Source organism: Poromitra crassiceps (assembly GCF_964638095.1).
Source record: "Poromitra crassiceps genome assembly, chromosome: 2".
Lineage (NCBI taxonomy): Eukaryota > Metazoa > Chordata > Actinopteri > Beryciformes > Melamphaidae > Poromitra > Poromitra crassiceps.
In genome coordinates this window covers 50,625,582-50,652,062 of record NC_139624.1, presented here as the reverse complement: position 1 = coordinate 50,652,062, position 26,481 = coordinate 50,625,582, and the positions used below count along the sequence as shown (strand labels likewise).

The following is a 26,481-nucleotide window of genomic DNA, read 5'->3' as shown; positions in this document are numbered from 1 at the left end:
AATTACAGCCTCTCAAAAAAGTGCACTTTCAAGGGTTTTCTGTCGTTTTTTTTTACTTTCCAAGTTATAGGCCCTTTTATGAATACCTTTTACACTCTAATTTCGAGCACATTCACTGACTCTGGCTGGTGTTTTCTGATGTGGTGGCGTGTGGTGTGGTTTCTGTGAAGCCTGTGTGACACACACACCTCTCCCCCCCCCCCCCCCCTCCCCCCTCTCCCCTCTCCACCTCTGAGCTGCGGGCTCCTCCCACACGCACAGTTTGTTTTCTCGTTTTTGCCCCGGACAGATCCCAGCGCGCATCATTTCCTTGATGGGCAAACGCGACTGAACGAAAAGGCATGGCCGTTCGGCTTCGGATGCTTGCTTTCTAGGAAATCGTGTGGAGATAGATAGAAGCATAAGAGCTCAGTTGTGAGCGCGGATGCAGCCGAGCCCACTCTCCGCTGTAGGCAGAGCAATATATACGGCGCTGGCAGAAAGCATGCATCGGTTTCCACTTTCTCCGCTGTCTCCTGTACAAAGTAAAGGATCTGAGGTGGGTGGAGCAGCTCCTGTGACGATGTTTAAGGTGGCGCCGTGTGATCCCTTGAAGGGATTCATGCTCACTGGCTAGGTACGACCTTAAACAGCAGAATTATGGAATAATATGAATTATGATTTTAGGACGTCCACAGACGTCCTTGGCACTCCTCGTTACTTTTTTTTAGGACGTCCACAGACGTCCTTGGCACTGAATGTGTTAAGCTTAGCCCAAAATTACAAATCAGAATGAGGGGGTCCCCGGTATATTTTCTATCTTGTAAGGGGTCCTTGGCTGAAAAACATTTGAGAACCTCTGCTCTAGACATTTGTTGCCCTGCAGAGCTCTTTTTCCCCCTTTTTTTCCATAAGTGACAATTTACGGTTTTACTCTGAAGGCAGAACAACCCAACTTCCTGTTTTAGCTTGCCGCTGCTATGCCTAACTTCCTGGCTGTTGCTTGCTAACCTGCAGTCACTTGACACTGGTGGATTTGCGTGTGCCTCCGTGACAATTATATTAGCAGTGTCTAAGCGACCACCTGTGCTCGGAGTTATATCTGTACTAGAATAACACAAAGTCACAACAGGTATGCGGGGAACTGCGATAGCAGTTAGGGGGAAATTCAGACACACAGGGACAGGTGAGTCAGCTGAGGCTGCTAACTTACAGCCATGAATAGTATACAGCCAAACTATCAGTACTCGGTGGCCTCACGTGTTGTTTTGTTATTATGTGAACTGTAAAGGCAACGTTTCATCGTCCGGTGATAACATCTGTGTTCGTGTGCGCGCTTGAGTGTGTTGTGGCAATCGTTATCTTGTAAGCTACAGCCCGCAGTGCAACAAGCTGTGCTCAGTGCTCACTCTGTGCTTTTTGGTCGGAGGTGTTGAAATACGTCCATTGCGCTGCTGTCTTTAGTAGCCAGTATCACAGCCTCTAGAGAGACTTTACAGCGGGGAGAATGGACAAGTACATGACAGAGAGCCGCCCCGCGTAACGTAATTACCGTAGTTGAAGTGTAAATCGATTTTACGATTTTCGCGTTTTTAACATCGTCCTAACTAATTAATTCGATTACGATTCAAAATCAATTTATTGAGCAGCCCTAGGTATCAGCTGTGTCCCCGAGTGCCCAGGTCACTTGCACTAGAGTGCAGCTTACGCACCCCCAGCTGTCCCCCTGTCCATTGAAACGTTGTCTTGCTTCAAAATACATTGTATCGCGTCTTGAGTACCCGAGTCACAATATGTACCGTAAATTCCGGACTATAAGCCGCACCTTTTTTCCCGTTTTTTGGCCTTTTTTGGCCCCTGCGGCTTATATAACGGTGCGGCTTATCTATGGATTTAAAAAAAAAAAAAAAAAAAAAAAAATCTCTCTTTTTTAGCACTCTTTCTAACTATAAATCCTATATAACTATAATAAGTTTTAATTTCCTCTCTTGCCCTCTTTTCACCACACTGTATGACACTGTATGACACTGTGCACTGTAAAAAACAACACAGGTGGTGTTGTGTTATGTTGTTTTGTTGAAATGTTAATAAATGGGAGCTTCCTCAAACAGCCATCTCTTTCCCGACAATCCCCTCTGTGCATGAATTACATATGGTAATTAAACATTAAAACACAATAAAAAAAAAAAAAAAAAAAAAAAAAAAATACCATTAAAACACCCGCGGCTTATAGTCCGGTGCGGCTTATATAAGAAAAAAATAGTCAACTTTGCAGGTGCGGCTTATACACCGGTGCGGCTTATAGTCCGGAATTTACGGTACATAGAGCTTTTTGGCGCTGTTCAAACTGTGTTTTTGGTGACTTTGAAAGGTTGTACCATTCCTTCCAATTCATTGGCGATACTAACTAAGTAACTACGGTAGATGACTGTAGCTCACTGTATACTGCACGGAGAGTGCCGGTAAAGGCATTGTGTATCTTGAGCCCTTTTCCCACATGCGCTTTGTACCGCAAAATGACCGGTACGTGGTCTAATGCCTGCATGTGAGAAAGGCGCCGTGCCGGTATAAGCGCGACCCCGTCGTCCCTGACATTTCACCAGTTTCGTGCCAGTCACAAGAGCGGTATGGTCTTAAGGGGACGCAAGTGGAAACGGTTCAGGTCATTTTCCGCGACAGCGGTCCTTCAATCATGGGCGAGGAGTAGCCTACACACGTTGCTTAATGTTCCAGCGGGCATAATCTAATCATTCGCGCACATTAAAGCAAACTGGCGAAATGATCTTGTGATAGCCTAATAAGAGCAGTATGTCAGCTTGCTGATTTCCGAAGGCATTTTCCGCTATCAGTGGGCTGTGACTTCGTGGACCAGGTTGCAATGCACACAGTAGACAGTCCAACACCAAATACACAGCTGATTGTTCGATATTCCCCTGGTGTTGCGTACCACCAAAGGACTATTGCCAGTCGCAAACGCGCTTCCAGTGGTTTTCGCCACCGGGTGATCTTGCGTGCGGGTCGGACCAGACTCAGCACGTAATACCGGGACATGCGAAAATGACGCTTCCATTCCACGTCGTCAAAATTGTTCAGAGCATCTTCCCAAAATAAATTCCCTCCTGGTCTCTCTCGCTTCCAGACGGCTCTAGTCTCACGCAGCAGCGCAGAGGTAGCTACATAATCATCAGTCATGATCTGTCCCCGGTTTAGATAAACAAGCAAACTTATTTCACCATTCGGAGTTTTGCCGACACGTCACTCCCTACCCGCTCTGCAGTGCCGCCGCCCCCTCCCCCCCCCCATACAGGCAATTTCGCTGATAGATTCCCACATGCCAGAGGAGAGGTGTGAAGGGAAATGTCCGATATTGACTTACAGGTAATTTTCCGGTACGCATGTGGGAAAACGGCTTTGGTTATGTATGGACGATATGGCAAATCGGCAAAACTTTAAAGAAGGATTTTAAGAAACATCTATGGGGAAATGAATGGAGAATTCAGTTACTTATAGCCTGGTTAAAACCATCCGGATCCGTGAACTCTACTCTAAACTACAACATGTACCGGCCAATCAGGGAACTGTCTTGTAGTTGACATCATAACCGACCAATCAGGAATACTGCTGGAAAAACAGTAATAGCTGCCTCCATGGCTCTCCGGCTTGAGCAGTAATGTCAACATTCGTCGAGTTACACACAGCCATAAGTGCAGTTATTGAACAAGAATGCAAGAGTGGAGTTTCAGGGCGGAAGACACGTTTTCGCCGTTCTTCAGAGTGGATTTGAATTTGAACGAAACAGAATGTGAGTTCACGGACCCGGATGGTTCTAACAAAGTTCCTTAGGGCCCATGGGAAATCTGGCGATGGCAAGGCTTTGACCGTGGCACTCTATATTGTAAGCTTTTGTTTCAGTTTCATACAGAATAGTGTGTGTGTTGTGATACTTGCCCTTAAAAATTAACAAAATATTAAAGTAACTAGGGATGCACAATTAATCGAAGCTCGATTACTCACTCGTTAAGGATTTACTCAAGCATGTGAAAATGTACTCGATCAAAACAACAACAAAAGCAACGTGCATTCTGTCAAAATAATTTTTCAATTATCCTCCAGAGGGCGCAATGATATCACTGTAACAGACTGTTCAGTGTTTGGTATGCGAGGCTCTGTATTTGTCCCCTCAAGAGTTGCCGTAGAACAGGATGTGTATGGGGAACGAGCGTTGACGAGCGTACTAGCTAGAGAATAAATGGAAGCGTGTTACAACGTTACAGCCTGACTCTCTCATTTATTGTTTTATTAACAAAGTGGAGAGGAGATACCGCCGTATGTAAATACTGTGAATCTGTGTACAGCTACGACACATCGACATCAATGCTCCATCACTTGAACAGTGTTCATTCGGATAAATTGGCTGGATCCTCTTCCTCAAACCTGGAGCATGGTGTTCAGCTCAGCGAGGAAGACGCACGGCGAGCAGAAAAAATAACCCAATCGATCTGCGGGGTTATAGAAAAAGACATGATGCCTATGTGTGATTCGGTGTACACCTATAACAACAATCAATTGAACAATGTTCATTCGGATAAATTGCCTGGATCCTAGTCTCACCTGGACTGGAGCTGTGCAACTCGGCATCAGCGTTTAAGAGCTGCGACGCATGGTGAGCAAAAAAAATAAACAATCTGCGGTAAGTGAGCCCCTGTTGGACCTAGGCAGCGGCCGCGATGCGGATTCTGGGCAAATGTTGACATGTCTAATAGTTATGCCTCGCCCTCTACATTTTTATGTTTCATAGCGTAGGCTATGCTATGCAATGCTGTGAGAAATATACAATATGTTGCTGCTGTATAAATAAAGCTTTTATTAAGGAAAAAACATTTATATTGCTTGGATTTTTTTTTATTTTTTTTATTACAATTACTCGATTGATTAATTGTTAACTCATTCTCTGCCAGGGTCATTTCGGTCTGTGTGCTCCCAGTGCCAGGATTTTGAGCATATTTCCTGATCTTCCAGGACCCACAGAATATTCTGTGCTAGGAATAAAATTACACAACATATCTCACAATAAAGCAGAGACTCTCTTCTTACCCCTTGTAAAAAACTGAAACTCTCCCATGTTTCCTTGTTTAGTTACAAGCAGTGGAAGTTAGCTTGTTTTCACTAAAAATGCCCTCCTTTGGACAGAAATATGAGAAAAATAGGTTTTTAGTGAAGGACACCGTTTCAAGCAGAACTCTTTTGAGCCTTTTATTTTTTGCCTCAGTGACACATCAGACATATACAGTATTTGTTTTCCCAAATAAATAAATAAAAAATAAAAAATAAGAGAATGTATTTTACAGTTGCCATGTGGATTTTTAGCTTAGCTTGATAAAAGCATAAACAAATGGAACGAACCCTTATGTGGTCACACTCACACACTCTCTCTCTCTCTCTCTCACACACACACACACACACAGGAATAACGAGTGCTGTAACGTTACCTGCTGTCACGTTACCTCTCATAACTAACGTTAGCACAGAAGATCACACAATAGCTACGTTAGTGCTGTAAACTTTGAAATGTTTATGTGACACATGTTTCGCCTTGGTTGGTGGGGACGGGTGTGTGACGCGGTTTGACGCGTTTGACGTATCCATGTGATTCCCCCTCCCTTGAGTGTGAAGGGAGCTCTCCGCTGGCAAGAGGAAACGTGAAGTGAGTCATGCCGGCGGCATAAGTTATAAACAATGCGTGACAATTATACTCGAATGTTGTGTGTGTGATCATTTCATCTCAAACGCGATACAAAAAATAGGCTACTTTTTTACCATCGTCATCGCTCTCTCCAAGTGGCACTCATTTCTCCTCCTCCGATTCATCTGTGTCAGACCAGAACGCTGTGAAGGGGAGCCTTCGTCGCCATGGCGCTCCGTCGTGGAGCAATAACAAAAACGCTGGCGTCTTCCTCGCCAGCCGAGAACTCTGGATCGGACTCTGTTTCGACCACAGGCTCCACCCATAAATACTAAACTAGCGGGTTCCTTTTATCAGTTTGACTTGAAACAATGTCACAGGCTGGGAAAGTGTCTGATGTAATGTAAACAGCCAAAACATGAAAGTACGTCCGAGTACGTCTTTGGCACAGAACGCCATTGTTAAAAGTACGTCCGGGTACGTCTTTGGCAGAGAATGAGTTAACGTTACCAATGATCAATTCCGGAATTTGTGGAAAATGTGCATCCCTAAAAGTAACCCCACTGTTGAAAACGTGCTGCTAAAGGTAATTTGTGGTTGATTTTTAAATGGATATACAAAAATGATTTGGGATGCGAGTTAAAGGACGGCTTTCCCGTGGGGAATATGAATATATAATAAATCTCACGCCCCTAAGGTTTTCGAATCCGTTGAAATTTTTGAAATTGGTTGTTCACAGCCAGAGCTATCAACCAAAATCCACTCTGTGTGGGGTGGGGGGTGGTGGAGGGGAGGGGCGGGTGCGGGGACCCGAAATCCTACATTTCCCACAATGCACTGGGCTCGCGTGGCCTTCGAGTCCACGCCCACCCCTCAGGCATTTGGCTGATATCAAACTCCAGTAGGTGGCGGTAATGCACATATATGCTTGCCAACCGCCATAAAACTCAAAGAAGAAGAAGAAGAAGAAGGCTTCGACATAAAAACATTAGTAGAACAAGAATAAAAAATTAAAATAAAAGCCTCCAAATTGCACCAAATTTAAACGGTAGTATATATTAGGGGTCGACCGATTATCGGTTTGGCCGATTATTATGGCCGATATTCAGCATTTTGCCGATTATCTGTATCGGCATTTTCATTGGCTGTTTGCCGATATAATAAATTAATTAAAAAATGCGCTATTGGCTCAGAATGCAGCTCTAACCAGCCTGTGTGTTTCTCTGTGTTGCTGCTCTGTGTTGCTGCTGTGCAAATGTCCTGCCCACAGCGCTATCTGATTGGTGAGTATTAGCCTATCAGAGGGCTTCTCAGATGAAATCCGAGCTGCCTTGTGCCTTCATTCAACAGCGTGCCGTGTGGGTCTGTGCAGCGCAGCGGACTGACTGACAGTCCGCAGTCCGCAGCAGGCTGCCAAGCTTGCAATAAAGTGAATAAACATCATAGTTATCTAGGCTGACATTGCATAAACACCACAATCGTCTGATCTATCATTCTTATTAGTAGATGATTCGTATGAAGCGCTCCCTGGCTGCATGGCATGCAGTGCAAATTAAGCGTGGAGATATGGTAGGTTTGATAGAAGCGTGAGTTGAAATCCGCCGAATGCACTTTCTTGCAGTGATAAGTGACCATCTGTCCCGCTTTGTGCAGGACTGCGCCGCATTTTCAACACTTTTCACGCGTCCCGCAAATTGAGACGATGTCCCGCATTTGCGCGAGGCAGAGAGAGAGGGAGAGATAGATAAAGAGAGGGAGAGAGAGAGAGACGAGAGAGCACACGGCACACGGCTTGCACAAAGTGGCCTGCTCGTTAACGTCACTTAACCATCTGCAGCTGTGTGAGAGAGAGAGATGAGACTGGGATCACGGCTCTGCTCGTGACACTACTGTCTGCAGCCATGAGTAGGCATGCAAATATAGGCTACTTAACCATAAAATAGGATACCAACAGCATAAAGCTCTGCAATGCTGTTTTAGCAGAATTGAAGACAGCCTCAAATATTTCTCAACAGCATCCTGTCTTTGAGATGTCATTTGCAGATATTTAGTCTCTACACTGCTACAAAGGACATTTATAAATTCCATAAGCTGCTCTAATTAATGTTTTGTTCAAATGAACCTGTAATGTAGCCTAGGCTACTACAGTTACAGTATGGTTCTACTTCAGTATAAGATATAGTAGGCTACATTGTTCTACTAGAAAAGTCTGACTAACTTTATATGGTTGGAAACATGTTGTCTTTCATATCTGAACAGAAGCCATGAATCCCATCCCATATCAGCAACCTGTCCTGTTTTATTGGAGCCTACACACTGTAGTCAGATGTGTTGCTTTCTTACTGTATTTACCGGTTTGATTTGTGGCTGTGTGAACACAAACGAACCAAGGCACAAATGCAACAATTGTATAAATTAAGCCCCTGAATCCAACCAAAGCCAAACGACCTAGAGGTGTGAATACATCCTTGTCTCCACAGTTGATGTTCCCAAGTCTCCACTAGAGTGAGCATACACATGGAAATGGGAACAGGTTATAGGTTGTGACACACACACACACACAGATCAACACTTTAATGTGAATATTTTCAATTAATATTGCAGTTGGATAAACTGAGGAAAACGCATTTCCACAACGAGTTGTGTTATTTAAAATTTTGACACCAAGATTTTTATTTTTACTGCAAATGTATATCGGTTCCAAATATCGGCTATCGGTCATTTTGATTACCCGATAATCGATATCGTATCGGCCCTGAAAAACTGATATCGGTCGATCCCTAGTATATATGTCAGGAGACAGGATAAAAAAAAAATTCATGCATTTTAAGGCATTTTCCTAGGAGTTACGCGCATCTGATGTTGTAACTATTTCATGTAAAAATGTGTAAAAAAGGGTACATTGCTCAGCGTTGATTTCGTAACTTCAACGCACCTTCTACTAGATGTAAAATTTGACGAGCTTTCCAATGCCGCCAGTGCCGTGTCTGGAGGTGCTTCCGTTCCCGAGATATGGTTCTTTGCAAGGAGCTATGGGAAGCTAACATTAGCTAGCCTACTAGGCTAGGCGGTGAAAAAAGATGGCTGCCTTTTGTTTTGGTACAAGAGTTGTGAAGGGGCATGGAGGACCTCTAGAGGCGGGACCATGGCGGCACAGGCCCACAACACTTGTAGTTCATAGGTGCTCGACTTCCGCAAGGCGGACTTGGCCCATCTGACGTAAAACGCGTCGGCTGGGCCAAAAAATATGTGAGAGATAGTTGATAGCTCTGGCTGTGAACAACCAATTTCAAAAATTTCAACGGATTCGAAAACCTTAGGGGCGTGAGATGTAATATATATTCATATTGCCCACGGGAAAGCCGTCCTTTAAATATGTGAACGTTCCCAAATTCTAACAAAGCAATGTCAGGGCTTAAAATTCAGCGCGGGATTGCGGGAATCACGCACATTTTCCCAAATTCCCACATATTTTCAATTTATAAAAGGGGGAGTAATCCCGCACTGGTTTGCGTAGACCAGGGGTCACCAACCTTTTTGAGGTCGAGGGCTACCCGAAGGGTAGAGAGTCATGTGGGGGGCTACCTGTTGAAATTTGCTCGATTTACCTTTAAATAATGAGTATTATGCATTTAATCGAGACATACACTCTTTTCTTTCACTGTTGTGAAGAAGAACTCTTCCTCCGACTCCTCTTGAAATTGGTAATGTTTTTTCTTTCGCTTTTCTGCCATTGTTCTTGCTTTCCATCATTTAGCTTAGCCAACTGATATAATCATTGGCAGCTGGCAGTCGCACTGTCGCAGAGTGAATGACGTAGTGACGTAACGTAAAACTAAACTTTGACCCCAGCCCAGGTGGATCAAAATAGTTAATCAATAATTAATTATACACAGACAATAAATTATACACAGACAATAAACCTTTTTAAAACGTATGCATTGTTAAACCAATTATTTTCTACATTTGTGTGTTATTGTGGGAAGGGAGGAGAAAAACAAATAAAAAATACATTTTTCGGATTATATTTTTTTGTTTTTCCTTTCTTTCCCCTGTGTCTGAGCCTGTTTGTCTGTTTTGTCTTGTTTGTGTAAAGATTTTTTTTTTTTTTTTTAACATTTTTCTGAACGTGGCCTGCGGGCGCCACAGCGCCAGCCCGCGGGCGACCAGGTGCCCGCGGGCACCTGGTCGTGGCACGTGGTTGGCTACCACTGGCGTAGACTGATCTATGTTTGTGCGGAACGGTGCTTAATGCATTCAAATCACTGGCCGGACGGGTTACACGGGCAGACCAAATTTCACTTCCGTGGCCAGTTAACACATTCACTGCCAGCCGTTTTTTTTTACTGTAGCTAGCTTCTGCCAGAGGGTTTTTTTGAGGATTCTGGCTCATCTTTCAAGAGCCGAGGATTCTTTTCTGCTAAGATTTTGTGAACACAAAATATCTCAAAAGAACTAATAGAATGTGTGCTTTCTCTGTCTAAAAGAGTTAGTTTGTAGAGTTAGTAGTTATGTAGATATTAGCCGTTGAGTACAGCATGGTTTCAGCATCTGAGACTGAAAGCTGAGATAATCGCAGTTTTGTGAAATTCAATCAAACAGGCAGAACAGTCACTTTAACCATTTATTTTTGGCATCAGTGAGACATCAGACATCTAAACAATATAGTTCTGAACCCCCTCTCCTTCAAACTCCTCCCTCCGTGGGCGTGTCTCTGGTGGCTTTCAGCAGCGTTTGTCACAAGCGAGTTTCTTCTGCTGCTGCGAGTTTGAGCAGCCTCCCTCCCTGGCGGCCCCCTCGTCGGCGAGTCTGGATGGGGCTGCTCGTTTCTTGGGTTTTCGGTTGAGAGCTTTGATGAAGCTTTGTGCGATTCTAGGCTTTATGCTGCGTGTTTCAAAGTGTGTTTTGCACCCAGTCTATTTTTGGAACCCCCCACCGTTGTGCGCCCGTGTGCACCAGCGCGAAAGCGTTTTCGCCTACAGTATGAGAATGAGGCTCGTTCGTTTTCGGTTGTGAGCTCAGCTGGAATGAAGCTGCTTGCGATTCCTTTCTGCTGGTGTTTCAAAGGTGTTTCAAAGTGTGTTGCACCCATAATCTATTATGCAAATTTGCAATCCCCCACCGCCAGCTCCCAAGCGCGAAAGCGAAAGCGTTTTCGCCAATCCATTTTCATGAGAATGGCTTCCTCACACTGCTTTTTGCTTGGCTTCCTCTAGTCTGGAGAGCACTGTCGCCACTTAGTGGGTCGGTGGAATGGGTTGTACACGTTCGGTGGCTCCAATATTTATATAAGAGATGTAAAAGGGTTAGATCAACGTCCCACCGTCGATTTTTTTTTTTTTTTTTTTTGACGTATCAACTCGTCATTGGCAGTCAACCGTTGGATTTTTTTTGACGTATCAACTCGTCAATGGCAGTGAACGTGTTAACAACAAACATTAACACGCTCGCTCTGTCCGCTCAGTCCTCTCTCGACATCAACGCTCCTCTGGTGATTTCTCGGTGGATACAGACAGCTGCTTGCAAACACAGATAGATCGCTGGCTAAAAAGGAAAACTATGTCGTCAGAAGGGGGACCCGCTCAGAAAAAACAAACAGGACAAGTCGAACAACAAGGCACTTCTAGCTGTAACGTCAACATAACACCGAGTAACATCAGTGTCAGTGATGTTTAGCGTTTTTAATTTAGACTCGTGTGCATAAACTACTTCCTTTTTTAAATGCAAAAATGTGAAATTACAGTATTATCGCTTATTGGACAGAAGCATGTATTTGTCGGTTATAGTATCGGCTGAAAAAATCCCCCCCAAAGTCTATAAATTCCCCCTATCTGAATAACATAAGGGGGGAATTCCCCCCTAGTTTGCAAAGTGAATTTTAAGCCCTGAATGTCATCCTGTTCTTCCGTTTAATAAATAATAATAACAACAAACAAAAAAACATGAACGCAGCATTAATGATGTATAGATACAGTCAATGTCTCATCATAGACACTGGGCTAGCTGGCTGGTGGTGTGGTCAGGGTGGGGTAAATCTTCCCATTCTCTTCATTCAGGATAGTTAGCATTTAGCTGCTAGCCCAGCCCAGGCAGACAGGATCGGTGATTCAAACACTGCAGTAAACGCACATATGAACAGATGTACCTGCTCTAGAATCCCAAATCCAGTAGTGTACAGCCGCAGCACCATCCTTTGGTGAGTCAGCCCATTGAGATATATGTTTTTTTTACCCCACTCGCATGCCAGCCATACTAACATTTTGTGGGTGTTCCCACGGGTTCCCACACAGACTGACTATCTATTATATCAAATGCATGTCCGCCCCCCAGCCTGGCAGCAGTGGGAGGTCCCAGCCCATGGAGGGGAGGGTTGCCAGTGCAGCAGGTGGGCGGGGGGGCAGGTAGACTACTCTCACACGCCAATGACTCAAGCACCTCCAACTGTACAGCCACAAAGCTGCCGAGGGGCTCTGCTGCCAGAGCTGCAGCTCAGAGAGACCGCAGCCCCGGAGCAGGAACGCCCTCCAGAGGTGGATCTAAGGAGCGTGTTGGACAAACGCCTAATACAACGGTACTCCTCTCTGTACAAGTCAAGAGTTTGATACAGACCTCTGGGTCCCAGCTTCTTGAGTACTTGCACGGCGGTGCTGCCACTCTCCTTGTTCAGCACAGACACCACAGAGTCAGCAGGGTGAGACACGATGGCACAGAACACACCAGCTGCAGGACGAGGGGGAGACAAAAAACAAAAACTACATCAGAAATCTATAGGTACAGGCTTTTTGCTACCAAATGGTGGAATAAACTCATTAATGCCATATGCAAGTGATTACGAGTCAATATTAGAATCAGATATCGGGCCACTACTAGGGCTGTCCCAGCGAGTCGACGTAATCGATGACGTCGACTACGTAAATACGTCGACGCACGCTACGTGCTTCGACGCGTCACGTGTGGCTAATTTTAGCGGCTAACTGTTACTTTTCGTTACTTTACATGGCAGTAAAATGCCACTGAATGACCAAATTGATTTAACTTTTAACCATTTCGATTTCCACTTTCAATACGGACCCCCAGCATTGGTTAGTTGTTAACGTCGGGACTATATTTATAACGTTAATAACGTACTCCGGTTTGCGGGCTGAATCTGTGTGTTGCGCAATAGCTACAAGTCGCACTCTGGCTGTAGACCCGAGTTATAAACTGGAAACCGGCGTAGCCTACGTTATAAACGTTATAAATATAGTCACGTTATAAACAACTAACCAATACTGGGGTCCGTATGGAAAGTGGAAATCGAAATGGTTAAATGTTAAATCAATTTGGTCATTCAGTGGCGTTTTACTGCCATTTAAAGTAACGACAAGTAACAGTTAGCCGCTAACATAGCGCTTACCCATCAGCGCAGCGTCATTTGACGTCAGCACACTCTTCTAACAGCCTTGTGTCTGGATGATGTGTGACCATCTTACATGGAGCATTTGTCTTTCTCCAAAATTAAGAGCACTGTTATTGAAAATTGCACACCATTGTACTGTAAGATGATGATTTTATGTTGGACTGCTGCTAAACTCAGTTGACATTGCACAAGGTTTTTGGTATTCCTCCTGAAATTGACTTGAATTAAATTTATTCTACTATTTTATTTTGAATTGCACTATATTCATTTTATTTGAGGACAAGCTCTTGCTTTAATTTTATTTGAGAGATTTTATGTTGGACTGTTAAAGATAATGAGATGGTTAAATAAAATACAGAAATTGAGAAGTTTTTGGTTATTTATTTGTTTTGGGTAAATTTATTGTTATATAATAAAAAAATAAAAATAATAATCGTTAGATTAATCGACTAATCGAAAAAATAATCGTTAGTCGAATCGATAAGAAAATAATCGTTTGGGACAGCCCTAGCCACTACACAGCTAAAATTAGCTACCATCTGAATTTACTCAATACTTAAAAGTCAATATCAAAATGTGCACAATGTCAAAGCAAAGCAACTTTACTTTCTGCTATATGCCCATGTTACAGTAGAACTGTCTAAATCTAATAATTTCTATTTGGTGACCATAATAGTGATTGTATAACTAACGGGTCAGCCAATATTTCAGTTCAGTACTCAATCTATTTTGACATTGAAAGACATCTCTACATGCTAGAAAAACATGCATTACTATAATTACTAACCGTTATAGTGGATTGTTTGGCAGTAGCTTATCCTATACTAATCATGTCACTGGTAAGCAACAGAGCGACTGAAATACAACGGAAAGGCCTTGAGTTGCACTAATATTGTCAATGACATTCTTTTGTAAACTGCTCTTGGGAAAAAGGGAAGAGGTTTCTAGTCAAATGTGGTTTTATTTCTAGCTTGTTTTAGGTTTTTCTTGCTTGCTATGCTACTTTTTGCTTTCACTGTTGACTTTATCTTTGTTTCCTTCACTCCTTTGTGTAAGAAAAGAAAAAGGGAAAAAAACTATAGAAATAAAATAGTATCGTCAATAGATTAATTTTTAGATAACCCAGTGACTGTGTGCTTTTGAACCGTTCCCCACTGTACTGTTACTTACCGATGTAGCCGGCCACGAAGGTGACCACCAGCTGCTCAGCCTTGCTGCACTCGCTGCGGGGCTTGGGGACCGCATACTTGTACAGCAGCTCTACGGTCCGCTCAAAACAGGCGAACTTCATCATGGTGTAGGGGATCTGCCTCATCCACAGGGGCACCACACCCTTGTAGAACCTGGTGTTTGGAGGGAGGCGAGGAGACAGCAATGAGGACAGGAGCAAGTGGAAGCTCGGGGGGGGGGGGGGGGGGGGGGGGGGGGGGTAACAGGAAAGCAGACCCATGAACTAAATTATCTTCTGTGTTAAGAGGTGGAGGCCAAGAAATGGGAAACTTCTTGAGATCTATGAGGAATTCAGCAGAGGGTTCCTACAAACCTTTCATTTTTAGTCTTGAAATCTATGAGGAATTCAGCACAGGGTTGCTACAAACTTTTCATTTTTAAAGACATATTCTCCGTAAAGCCCTCTGAGAAACGCTTGTGAATAGGGCTATACAAATAAACTTGACTTGACTAAAGTCCATGATTTTTCTATACGTTTTTCTTTTACGTAGGTAGTGGTCAAAAGCTTTTGTGATAACAATGCAATGTTATTTATTTAATGTTATACTATGATGATTGTCATAATGCATTGTAAACCTGCTAACTATAAAAAAGAAAATATATTTTGTGATACCGGCTGGGCAATATGACCCAAACTGGGCCTAATTTAGTCTGTAGCACAAGATTAATATGCTTCATCAACAACAAATATCACAGCCAATGAAATGGTAATAGTTCCATGATATGGTCAAATGTTTAATTATAGTTCTATCAAGAAAAAAACATTTGTCCGCCCCTTATATATATATATAAAACATGAACGCAGCATTAGTGATATATATCAAATGCATGTCCGCCCCCCAGCCTGGCAGCAGTGGGAGGTCCCAGCCCATGGAGGGGAGGGTTGCCAGTGCAGCAGGTGGGCGGGGGGGCAGGTAGACTGCTCTCACACGCCAATGACTCAAGCACCTCCAACTGTACAGCCACAAAGCTGTCAAGGAGCTCTGCTGCCAGAGCTGCAGCTCAGAGAGACCGCAACCCCGGAGCAAGAGCGCCCTCCAGAGGTGGATCTAAGGAGCGTGTTGTACAAACACCTAATATAGGAACAGTTCTACATTAACATTCAGCTGAAATGTTTTAACCTACCATTGTAAATAGAAAAGCCCGCACACAATGAAACCTACATTGCATGATGCTAATGTGGGCCCACAAAGTAAATAATGTCTAAATACATATACCAAAAGTCCAGTGCACTATTTAGACACAATATGCAACATTAAAAACATTACCACACAACATTTAGATACATATTCTGACCAAATATTGAAAATATATCCTATATAAAGTCAATGGTCAAATCCAATCCAAGTCAAAGAATTATCTCGGCAATAAACTTTTGCATGCAGTTTTTTCTAAAAATGGTAAAATCTCATTCTTGGTAGATGCCTTGTGGTACCATTGTGTAAAATGTCAGTGCCTCCCTCTCCTTAGTTTGACATGTTTTACACATCAGGACTTCTTGGTCCATGGTCCTGATGCTGCTCCTGTGTTCAGAGATACAGGTTTTGGTGGCTCTGGTGGTCTAACCAAGTATGATTTAAGACAGGGGGATTTTATGGCATAGATTTTTTGTTGTTAACGGGTGATGATGTCTTTTATGGGAACCAGTTGATCTGTGGTGGAGTGGGTGAACGTGGTGCATTTCAATGTGAAATTGCACCGAGCACATCAGCCACACCTACGTATAATCACCCTTATGTATGTGTTCTAGGAAGGTGCCATGTTTTATAGGAATCACCTGACCATTAAATGTGTGACATTAGGCAGCCGTTTCTACACCAAACATGTGATGTCAGGTCTTATCTGCTTCCCAGCAGATATGAGATTCAATGTGGTAAAGTGAAGTCCATAAAGGCATTACCACCTGTTAAACCATACCCCTCATTCAGCCCATTACTACAACAAGAATGGTACTGGCTTCAAAGACTGGACACCATGACACAATAAGGCTTAAAACCAAGAATATGACAAGCATTAATAATAATAAAAATAAAAAAAACATGTAGAAATAGATCGCTCACCTACACTCCCTCATTGACTATATACATTTCCATATTTTCCCATTTTATTAAAATGTTTGTTTAGAATATGTCCGACATTTACCATTACCACTGACAAAATGGTTGCCGACATGGTTGATTATTGAAATTATTAACAATACGAAGCCCTACTTACTTTACAAAAACTAGACAATTATCTGTATCTTACATAAAACAAACATGAATCCTGTAACAGGTTTTCCCCATAAAATGTATAGTGAAGCATTTTGGAATAAACCCTTCAATTTAGTGGCACAGTAGTCTTGTTGTTAGATCGACTGTTTCTTAACACAGGTTGCAACAGCCAGTGTTGAGCCCATGAGCAGCAGCCATGTATCCAACAGAAGTGTCAAGGAAACTGGAGAAAAAGGGAGAGCACTCACGCCCAGAGTCCCTCCTCTGCGAACATCTTTGGGGCACACTGTCGAAGGGTGTTGGCGTAGCCTGGCTTTGTCTGGATACGCACTTTGCAAGCCTCCATGGGAGCCAAGGCTATGTCCGCGAAGAACTCTGCGCTGGCGGAGGCAGCCAGGTACAACGATGTCCTCCAGAGGTAAGTGTTCTCCTGTTGGGTGAAGCAACAGACCAAAACGTTAAGAGAGTAGCACTGCAGCTAATGATCATTTTCATTATCGACTAATGGACAGATTATTTTTTTGAATAATAATTTTGTCTGATAAAGCCAATCAGAAGTTGGTCTGATCAATAGGCATTCTATTATTCAATTTTATAGACAAGTTTCCTGGGCACTTCCGGTTTGCTTCCGGACTCGGCCGCGATCGTGTCTGTCGCTCCCAGTGTTTGTGAATACGGAGAAGCGTAACGTACTACCGTAGTAGCCATAGCGACCGCCGAAAAAATGCAAACTTGGGATCATTCTGCGAGTCTCCTATCTAATGAAAGAGTGTCTATCCCACACCCGTTGACAGTGGACACATGGGAAGATAATATGTGTAAATGGCCGAACGTAACTACAGGCAGGATTATAGCGTATTTTGAGGAATCAATGGCGGTGGACAGCAACGCGATGAACTATCTCAAAAGCTCCAAAGCGTCAGCCAGACTAACGTTAGGTTACAGTCCTCTCCTCTGTCACAAGCTGCTTTCACACATGTCTGGAATTCAGGAGTTATCTAGAGGCTATCCGGCTGGCTGTCATGTGTGAATGTGTGCATGTGGCTCATGCGCGCTCCCGCGGATCCTCGTCCTATCCGGAGGGAAGTGTACCCCCAGCCGTAGTCGCAGAAGCGTATTGTCCCCCCCCCCCCCCCCCCCCCCCCCCCTCCAGAGCTCCGTCAGCTCGTGAGTGCATGAGGACAGAGACGATCGTGACTAGGGGTGTCACGGTACACAAAAGTCACGGTTCGGTACGTACCTCGGTTTTGGGGTCACGGTTCGGTACGAAAACGGGGGAAAAAAGCAACAAATCCCAAATTCTGTTTTTTTCCCTTTGAATATGTCTGAATTCTGCTTTTTACGCTATTTTTACCATCAGAAATAGTGTCTAATATGTGGGAATGAATAAATGTCCACTATTTAATAAGATCTAGGCAATCCACACAAAAAGGTTTTACTCTAGAGCAGTGATTTTCAAAGTGTGGGGTGCGCCTCCCTCTCAGATACTATTCCAGCTGTTTGACAGGGCAAAGGCATTTCTCCCCACTTTAAATCTTTATTGTACACAAGTTTGTAAACAGAGTGCATGTGTGGAGTAGCCTAATACTCCCACCAACCCGTCCCCCTGTTGTATTTGTTTTATGTAGCATTTGCGTTTGATGTAAGCACTAATTTGGAATCCTATCTAAAAGCGGCCACTAGGCGGCAGTGTTTCTTTAGTCAACGTCAAAATACCTACATGTTCAGAAGAAGAATAAAACGGCAGAAGAAGAAAAACTTCTAAACCCTGTTGAAAGATACCCCCACTGTCTGACAGACAACGGGGTGGGTTTCACTTTCCCAGTAAGTACGGGAAAGAACCCTGTCAGCGCCTTAACGTTATTGGATGTGAGTTTTGTTTAGCATAATATGATTACGTTCGGTCATCTAATGGATTATTGGAACATGACAAGGAGTCATCGCCTCTTCCTCACCACAGCTTGCCTGTCTGCATCCGCAGATGTCTGCTTGACCGCATCACTCATCCCACGCGATGTACTGTATGTTGCTTGTTTACAAGTTAACAGCTTTGTCAGTGTTATGTAACGTTTAGCCGCAACGCGCAACTATAAAGGACTTTGTCGCGGCTACGTAACGTTACATTGGCAAGCTTACCTCGTTGGCTTGATGTTGACAGAATTTGCAAAACAGCTTATCGCCACAAAACGTCCCATTCTGTGAACGCGGATTTCTATGGCCCTTGTGTTGTTTTGGTGTGTCTTCTTCTGTGGCGTTTAATTCAATTCAATTCAATGCCGTTCAAACAGCGTTTAGGTGCTACTGGATTTTACGTATTTGTCGTGTCGTTTCATGTACCGTGAAACGAGGTACCGTGAGGGTCGTACCGTAAATTCACGGGACGAATACATGTACCGTGACACCCCTAATCGTGACAGATTATTATTATATAAATAGTCGAACATGAGCGAGCAAAAAACACATGCCATTTGGTTTCCAAATGAAGCTCAAAACTGCTCCGTGTGCGACAGCCAACATGTTGCGGATTGCTGGATTGAAAGGCTCATGGCTCTGATCTGATTTCATGTCTGCTTCGCACAGCACACACATTTAACACATTCACTGCCAGCCGTTTTTCAAAACTGTAGTTAGCTTCTGCCAGAGGGTTTTTTTGAGGATTCTGGCTCATCTTTCAAGAGCCGAGGATTCGTTTCTGTTAGGATTTTGTGAACACACAATATCTCAAAAGAACTAATAGAATGTGTGCTTTCTCTGTCTTAAAGAGTTAGTTTGTAGAGTTAGTAGTTATGTAAGCATTAGCAGTTGAATACAGCATGGTTTCAGCGTCTGTAAATTTATTCTGAGATAAACGGCTTTTTGTGAAATTCGATAGAACAGTCACTTTAACCATTCATTTTTGGCATCAGTAAGACGTCAGACATCTAAACAATAGTTTTGAACAGTAATTTCCTCCATAACAGCAGGAAACACCCCTCTCCTTCAAACTCCTCCCTCCGTGTGTGTTCTTCTTGGCTGCAGCGGGCGTGTCACAAGCTCGTTGCTGCTGCTGCTGTAACCTCGCGTCACCAGGCTCACTGCTTTGCTGCTGCTGTGCCTGTCTGCCTGTCTGCCTGGCGGCCGCTGGGCAAGTCTGGATGGATGGGCTCGCTCGTTTCTTGGGGTTCTGAGAGCTTTGATGAAGCTTTTGCGATTCTGGTCTTATTTATGCTGCATGTTTCAAAGTGTGTTCCACCCGTAATCTATTATGCAAATTTGCAAAACCCCACCGCCAGCTCCCAAGCGCGAAAGCGTTTTCGCCAATCCATTTTCATGAGAATGGCTTCCTCACTGCTTTTTGCTTGCCTTCCTCTAGAATGGAGAGCACTGTCGCCACTTAGTGGGTCGGTGGAATGGGTTGTACACGTTCGGTAGCTCCAATATTTTTATAGGAGACGTGGGGGGCATTGATCCACGTAGCACCGTTTTTTTTGACGTCTCAACTCGTCATTGGCAGTGAACCGTTGGAATTTTTTTGACGAGTCAACTCGCCATTGGCAGTGAACGTGTTAATAAGCATTTTTGGACGCGAGGGTCGTCCCGCTTCCCAGTATTGGACATCGCTAGGTAGGGTATCTGGATCTGGTTGCGTTCATGTCTTTGATTTAACGTTTACACAGCGTTCGCGCAAATTCCAAGTAGCGTCAAGTCAGGCAGTATAAAACGAAAACTTCCGGGTATAACCTTCGCAATAATGGCAATTAAATAAAGTAAATAAACGTGTTATGTTTTTTTGTGTGTGTTTCGAAAGATACAGAACGGAGATAAACTGGAAGAATATCTGCTCCCTTCGAAAAGTCAATTTTAACCCGTAGTGAGTCGACATTCTGATTTTTTGTTACTAAGTAATACAACATTTATTTTATTTTGAAGGTAAAAACGTCTAGCTTCCTGTATTCTGTATAATTCTAGTAGGTTTGAGGCATTTTAGGACAACATAGCAAAGACCTGTTTTGTTTGTACTGCTTGCGACTCGAGGAAATCGATACATCTGGGCGTGAGTTGTAGGGTTGTTTAATTAATTACTAACGTTATGCGCAAACGATTATATGCCGTGAACGTTAGGCAGTTATCGCCCATTATGTATTTTTAGTTTTCACAACTGTGTGGTCATGCCCAAATTCCCCCACCCCCGCCGCCCGCCCCCTCTCTACTTTACAAACTCTGCGGAGGTGCTACTCATGTGTGAATGCAACATGCCTCATGTGTGAAAGGGTACACTTCACCTATCATCCGGGGCAGGCTCAGTGGGGGGCAACCCTGACCTGATCCGGAGTTCATGTGTGAAAGTGGCTACAGTCAGTCAGACTAATGTTAGGTTACAGTGACAGTACTCTCCTCTCTCACAGTCAGACTAACGTTAGGTTACAGTCCTCTCCTCTCTCACAGTCAGTCAGACTAACGTTATGTTACTGTCCTCTCCTCTGTCACAGTCAGTCAGACTAACGTTAGGTTACAGTGACAGTACTCTCCTCTCTCACAGTCAGACTAACGTTAGGTTACAGTTAGGGATGGGGCCGATCCGATCCAGTATCGGTATCCGATATCGACCTAATTAATGGATCGGAAATGTCCGATACTCAAGCGGAAAATTTCCGATCCACAAGCCATGTCTGTGCTTTCATGGTGTCTGCTGAAATGACTCCACTGGCACAAGAGATTCCTGCTTGCTGTGGCTAGTCTGCGAGCGGTATGCAAAATGTGGAATGGATTTCCTGAACGGAGGCGTGTCTCAATGAGACGCATGAGATACGCCTCCGTCTAGAAAATCCACTCCACAGTTTGCAGCCAGGCCAGCTAGGGAAGCGCATGGCACTGGAGGGGAGAAACACAACAAGAAGCCAGCTAGCAGGCTAGCATTTTAGCGGCACTGAAGCTATCCAACTTTTCCACACAACATGTCCGCTGTGTGGAACTTTTTTACTGTCGAAACACCGCAAAGCAAGACAGCAAAGTGCAACGTTTGCAAAGCCGTTGTTCCGAGAGGCGGAAGAACCATCAAATCGTACAATACCACTAACCTTATCAAACATTTGAAAAGGCACCACCTGAAGGAGCACGAAGATTTTTTACAGAGAGGGCTGAAAGACGAAAGGAGCCGCCAGGAATCACTTCTGGAATCATTTCAAAAGCAGGGTAAACTTCCAGCAGACAACGTGAAAGCTAAATGCATTACGGAGAAGTTGCTCAACTTCATTGTACTCGATGACCAACCGTTTCAAGTGGTGGAAAATGAGGGCTTTCGCAGCCTGATGGAACACTTGGAGCCCAGGTATAATTTACCATCCAGGAGGTATTTATCAGAGACTGCGCTACCCGAACTTTACCACCGAGTGTCAAGCAAGTTAGCGGAGAAGTTAAAAGGTGTACCAGCCCTGAGCTTTACCACAGATATTTGGATGTCAGATGTCAGCCCAATGTCGCTGATAAGCCTCACAGTGCAGTGGGTTGACTCGGATACACATGGCCTAGAGAGTGCGGTGCTTCAGGTTAAAAAATGCAGGGGTTCACACAGCCGAGATACAATCGCAGCCTCCATTACAGAGATGTTAAATCGCTGGGAGATCCCTCTGGAAAAAGTGCATGTCATTCTACGCGACAATGCAAGTAACATGAAGGCTGCGATGGCAGACATGGCAGTACCTAGCCTGGGCTGTTTTGCACACACGCTGCAGCTCGTTGTGCAGGAGGGGCTAATGTCACAACGCAGCGTTAGTGATGCATTAGCAAACAGCAGGAAGATCGTGGGACATTTTAAACATTCACAACTCGCACAGTCTCGCTTGGAGGACCTGCAGCTTGAAATGCAAGGTGTGGGAACCACGACCACCCCAAATCGTCTTGTTCAAGACGTTCAAACAAGATGGAACAGCTCCTTCTATATGATCAAGAGCCTTCTTAAAGAGAAGCGACCCCTCTGTGCATATGCTTCTGACTACACCTTGCCGGCAACACTGTCAGCCAACGAGTGGGCTTTGCTGGAAAAAGCAGTGACTGTGCTGGAACCCTTCGAGGAGTTAACCAGGAAAATCAGCTCAGCGACCTCCACTGCAGCCGATGTAATCCCAGCTGTCACCGTTTTAAAACGCCTGCTCGCTGAGGAGAACAGTACTGACAGCGGGATCAAAACAATGAAAAGCACGCTCCTCCAAGCTGTCGTCAGGCGATTCAGCAGCATCGAAAGTGAACCCCTCTACGCTGTTGCCACTTTAGTGGACGCTCGATACAAGGACAGGTGAGGCATATTTTTATTAATGCCCTATTTATTAATGTTATTAAGTTTTAAACTGAAAAACTTATATCATGCTAAACCAAAACTACCTGTTGATATTTTTAGCTTTAAAGTGGATATTTGTTAATGTAGCCTACAATTAATTGGATAAGGGGAATGTGTGTGTGTGTGTGTGTGTGTGTGTGTGTGTGTGTGTGTGTGTGTGTGTGTGTGTGTGTGTGTGTGTGTGTGTGTGTGTGGCTGTGTGTGTGTGGGTGGGTGGCTGTGTGTGTGTGGGTGGGTGGCTGTGTGCATGCGTGCAGGCAGGGTTCTTGTAGCAGCAACAAATAAGTTGTACTCAACCTAACCTATTTCATTTTTGTGTCAGATTCTTTACAGATGAAGAAGCTGCCAGGCGTGCGAAGGCTCTCCTGACACCAGAGCTTGAGAAGATGGAGGAAGCACTGCGCAGGGCATCAGCTGATGAGTCAGGGGCAACGGACGAGGCAAGGCCAGCAGAAAAGGTTGCTCGCATGGAAGCTGGTCCAAGCACTGGTTCTCCTCCAAGCACAAGTAAGAGCAGCTTCACCAGTCTGTTTCACAGAATTCTGGAGGAGCATGATGAACCTGCAGCAGGGGGTACCCAGGCGGTGGTTACCCAAATGCAAATGTATTTGAAAGAACCAACGATGGGTGAGAAAGACAGTCCTTTCCAGTACTGGGCAAACAACCATGCTCGCTTTCCTCTCCTTGCTGCTGTTGCGGTAAAGTTCCTGAGTGCCCCTTCAACCAGTGTGGAAAGTGAAAGACTGTTTAGCACGGCATCCAATATCGTGGATGAAAAGAGGAATCGTCTGACAGCAGAGAGAGCAGAAATGCTCATATTCCTCAAAAAGAACCTGCCAAAGTTTAAGTGCGATTTGTAAAACACTAGACTAGATCACCCAAATCACTCCCCGTTGTTTGTTTTCTTTTGAAGAATCGTTACAGACTCTGGTGTTAAGCTTAAGCCAGGTCACCTTTCAATGCCAAACCTCATACTGTACTTAATTTGTGCTGTTCAGATGCAGATTGTTTTATGTGTAAGATGTTTACACTTATTGCACTTTTCTTTTATTTCAAATATTTGATATTTGAATTTGAAAACCTTGATTTGTTGCTGCTACACGAGCTAGAATGTACTTAATTTGTGCTGATTAGATGCACATTGTTTTATTGATAGTGTGAATGTTTACAGTACTTATTGCACTATTCTTTTATTTCAACTATGATTTGTTGATGCTACAAGAGCCAGTGAGGGTACTTGATTGTTTGTGCTGATTTATTGGAGAGGGGCAGTGTAGAGAAGTTTACACTTTATTTCATATTTGACACTTGAAAACCATGTTTGTTGCTACATAGTAGTGTGTGTCTGCTTGATTTGTATCTGCTGTTCAGATTAATATGACAGGTGTTTTTTGATACTCATAGTGTATATGGCATTGCACTAGTAGTTTAACACTGTCTTGGAATTTAATAAATATTAACACTCAATTTGAAACCCTTAGTTGCATCTTTGTTTTCAGGATGGGAATTTTTACAGGATTTCCTGCTTTTCTGACCTGGTATCGGAATAGTATCGGTATAGTATCGGTATCGGCAGATATCCAAATTCAGGTATCGGTATCGGATCGGAAGTGAAAATATGTGGATCGGTGCATCCCTAGTTACAGTCCTCTCCTCTCTCACAGTCAGTCAGACTAACGTTAGGTTACTGTCCTCTCCTCTGTCACAGTCAGCCAGACTAACGTTAGGTGTCTCTCCATTCAAAAACAACCCAGTTTGCCTTGATCACTGCAAAACATGACATGCCGTGTGTAGCCTCCACACAATAGGGCTACACACGGTAAATCATGGTAAATACGCAGCACAATACCCGCCGTGGTAAACAGAAGAAGACTGGGATATTAACTTTAAGGCGACTCACTTCTAGACTTGAATGAAATTGTATTCACCTACTATCTGCTCCGTGGATTACCATTTTACAATTCCGGAGACGAAATTGTAACATAGCAACGTTGGTCCACAAACGTTGCTATTTAAAAAAAAAATTGGGAGATCGGGTTGGGATTATAACGTTAGTTTGCCGAGTCGCACCTGGTAATCCAGAAATGGCGTTATGGTACCTTTGTCTACTTGTAGATCATCAAGAAACTTTAAATTAATAACGTTAGATGTGTTTAACAGAGCTGTATATCGGGTCTAGCAGCTGATCAGCAGCTCAGACAGCCTCAAACACGAGGTGATTGTCAGCTCTATAATTCGCAAAATAGCAGTGGATGGAAACGAGCACTGTGTTTTGTGACAGCCACGCACTGCACAATGTGTTCCAGAATAACCCATTGTTAATAACGTCTGCTAACGTTAGTGTAGCTGATGTTATCGATCGTTGTAAAAAAGTTTGGATATTTCGGCTGCTGCCTTCTGATGTGCTCGCTGCTGTGGACGCAATGTGGACTTAAACGGAAGCCGGGGACACGAAAGGCTGCTATGGCGCCCCCTAGGAACGGCCCAGGAAACTTGTCTATTGATTATTCATTGTATAATATTAAACTTATAGGAAAAGCAAGCAAATCTGAACATTTGTAAAGCAGTAAGCAGCAGACCTTTGCTATCTTTACTTGGTAAATGGCCAAGCCGTACACCAGCAGCATGTGGACTCACCTCTCCCATCAAGTCACTGTAGAAGATCTTGAAAGCCTCATAGAAGCCGAACTTGCAGAGCCCCTGCATGGAGTAGCCGATGAAGGTGGGAGCCCAGCCCTTGGCCAGGCCTCTGAAACCATCTTCCCTCACTGTGACTGCAAAGCCGTTGCCAATGCTCTTGAACTTCTCTGGGTCCACCTGAAGGGGGAGAAATGATCTGTATGAGGAATAACATGAGAGATATGGGCAGGCTGGGGGCTCTGAGCTAATTTTAGATTAGACTTCATACTTTATGCCATAATGTTACACTATGGGATTTGGGATGACTAGCCTTGAGTATCTGCCTACAGTTATAGTTAGTTTTATTTTTTGTGCCGTTATAATATTGTGCATTAGAATTGCTTTTTTAGGGAAATAGGTTTCCCCCATTAGTAGTCCAACTGTAAAATATAGGCTACTTTTGCTGGCCTGCAACTCAGATGTCATATAGATAATGATAGACTGATAGATTTAAGACTGCATGTAATCCATGCAGTCCATGATAAGTTTATAACTGGTATTATATTATATAATTATGAAATTTACAGTCCTTACATGGAACTGTGGCTTAAAGGTTGGAAGAGGTTATCCATTGAGGATCGGTAGGAGCCGCTAGTGCTACTCTGAGGTTTAGCTACCATACAAACCTGCAGACGGCACTTGACAAGGTCGAGGGGTACCACTGCTGTGTGTGTGATGCCGCAGCTCAGGATACCCCCAAAACCACACAGGGCATAGTACTTTGATGAGCCAAACTCACAGCTGACATCCTCTGTGACAGAAGGGGACAACATACGTGCCACATGCAAAGTCACATGCAACACAGGACAAAAATCACCACCAAACCAAAGCGACATAGTGGAAAAGCTGTGTCACTGAAGTTGTTTTTTTTTTTTTTGTCCTCAGGAGGATTCAATCCGTTGCCAGGCAACATCAAGACATTTTGACCCTTTTTCAGTGACAGGGACTCTTCCATTATATATGGCTCTGCCACAAACATGCCACC

At 43.9% G+C, this 26,481-nt stretch overlaps 2 protein-coding genes across 5 annotated transcripts in view; one reads left to right on the top strand and one right to left on the bottom strand.

Moving 5' to 3' along the window:
- slc25a3a (solute carrier family 25 member 3a) overlaps window positions 1–26,481 on the bottom strand; it is a 36,483-nt gene that overhangs the window by 7,402 nt on the left and 2,600 nt on the right. For 3 of the 4 annotated variants that reach the window (XM_083632267.1, XM_083632268.1, XM_083632270.1), the window contains exons 3-7: window positions 26,123–26,247; window positions 25,455–25,634; window positions 16,753–16,934; window positions 14,232–14,404; window positions 12,272–12,382 (exon numbers count right to left, since the gene is read on the bottom strand). In XM_083632267.1, coding sequence (XP_083488393.1) covers window positions 12,272–12,382; window positions 14,232–14,404; window positions 16,753–16,934; window positions 25,455–25,634; window positions 26,123–26,247 — 771 coding nt within the window. The remainder of the gene's footprint in view (window positions 1–12,271; window positions 12,383–14,231; window positions 14,405–16,752; window positions 16,935–25,454; window positions 25,635–26,122; window positions 26,248–26,481) is intronic. The other variant, XM_083632269.1, reaches the window with a different exon arrangement.
- On the top strand, window positions 22,087–23,677 carry LOC310791172 (zinc finger BED domain-containing protein 4-like; the record flags this gene model as incomplete). The annotated part of the gene is made up of 2 exons (XM_083652865.1): window positions 22,087–22,775; window positions 23,140–23,677. The coding sequence occupies 2 exons, from the start codon at window positions 22,087–22,089 to the stop codon at window positions 23,675–23,677; spliced, it is 1,227 nt and encodes a 408-aa protein (XP_083508991.1).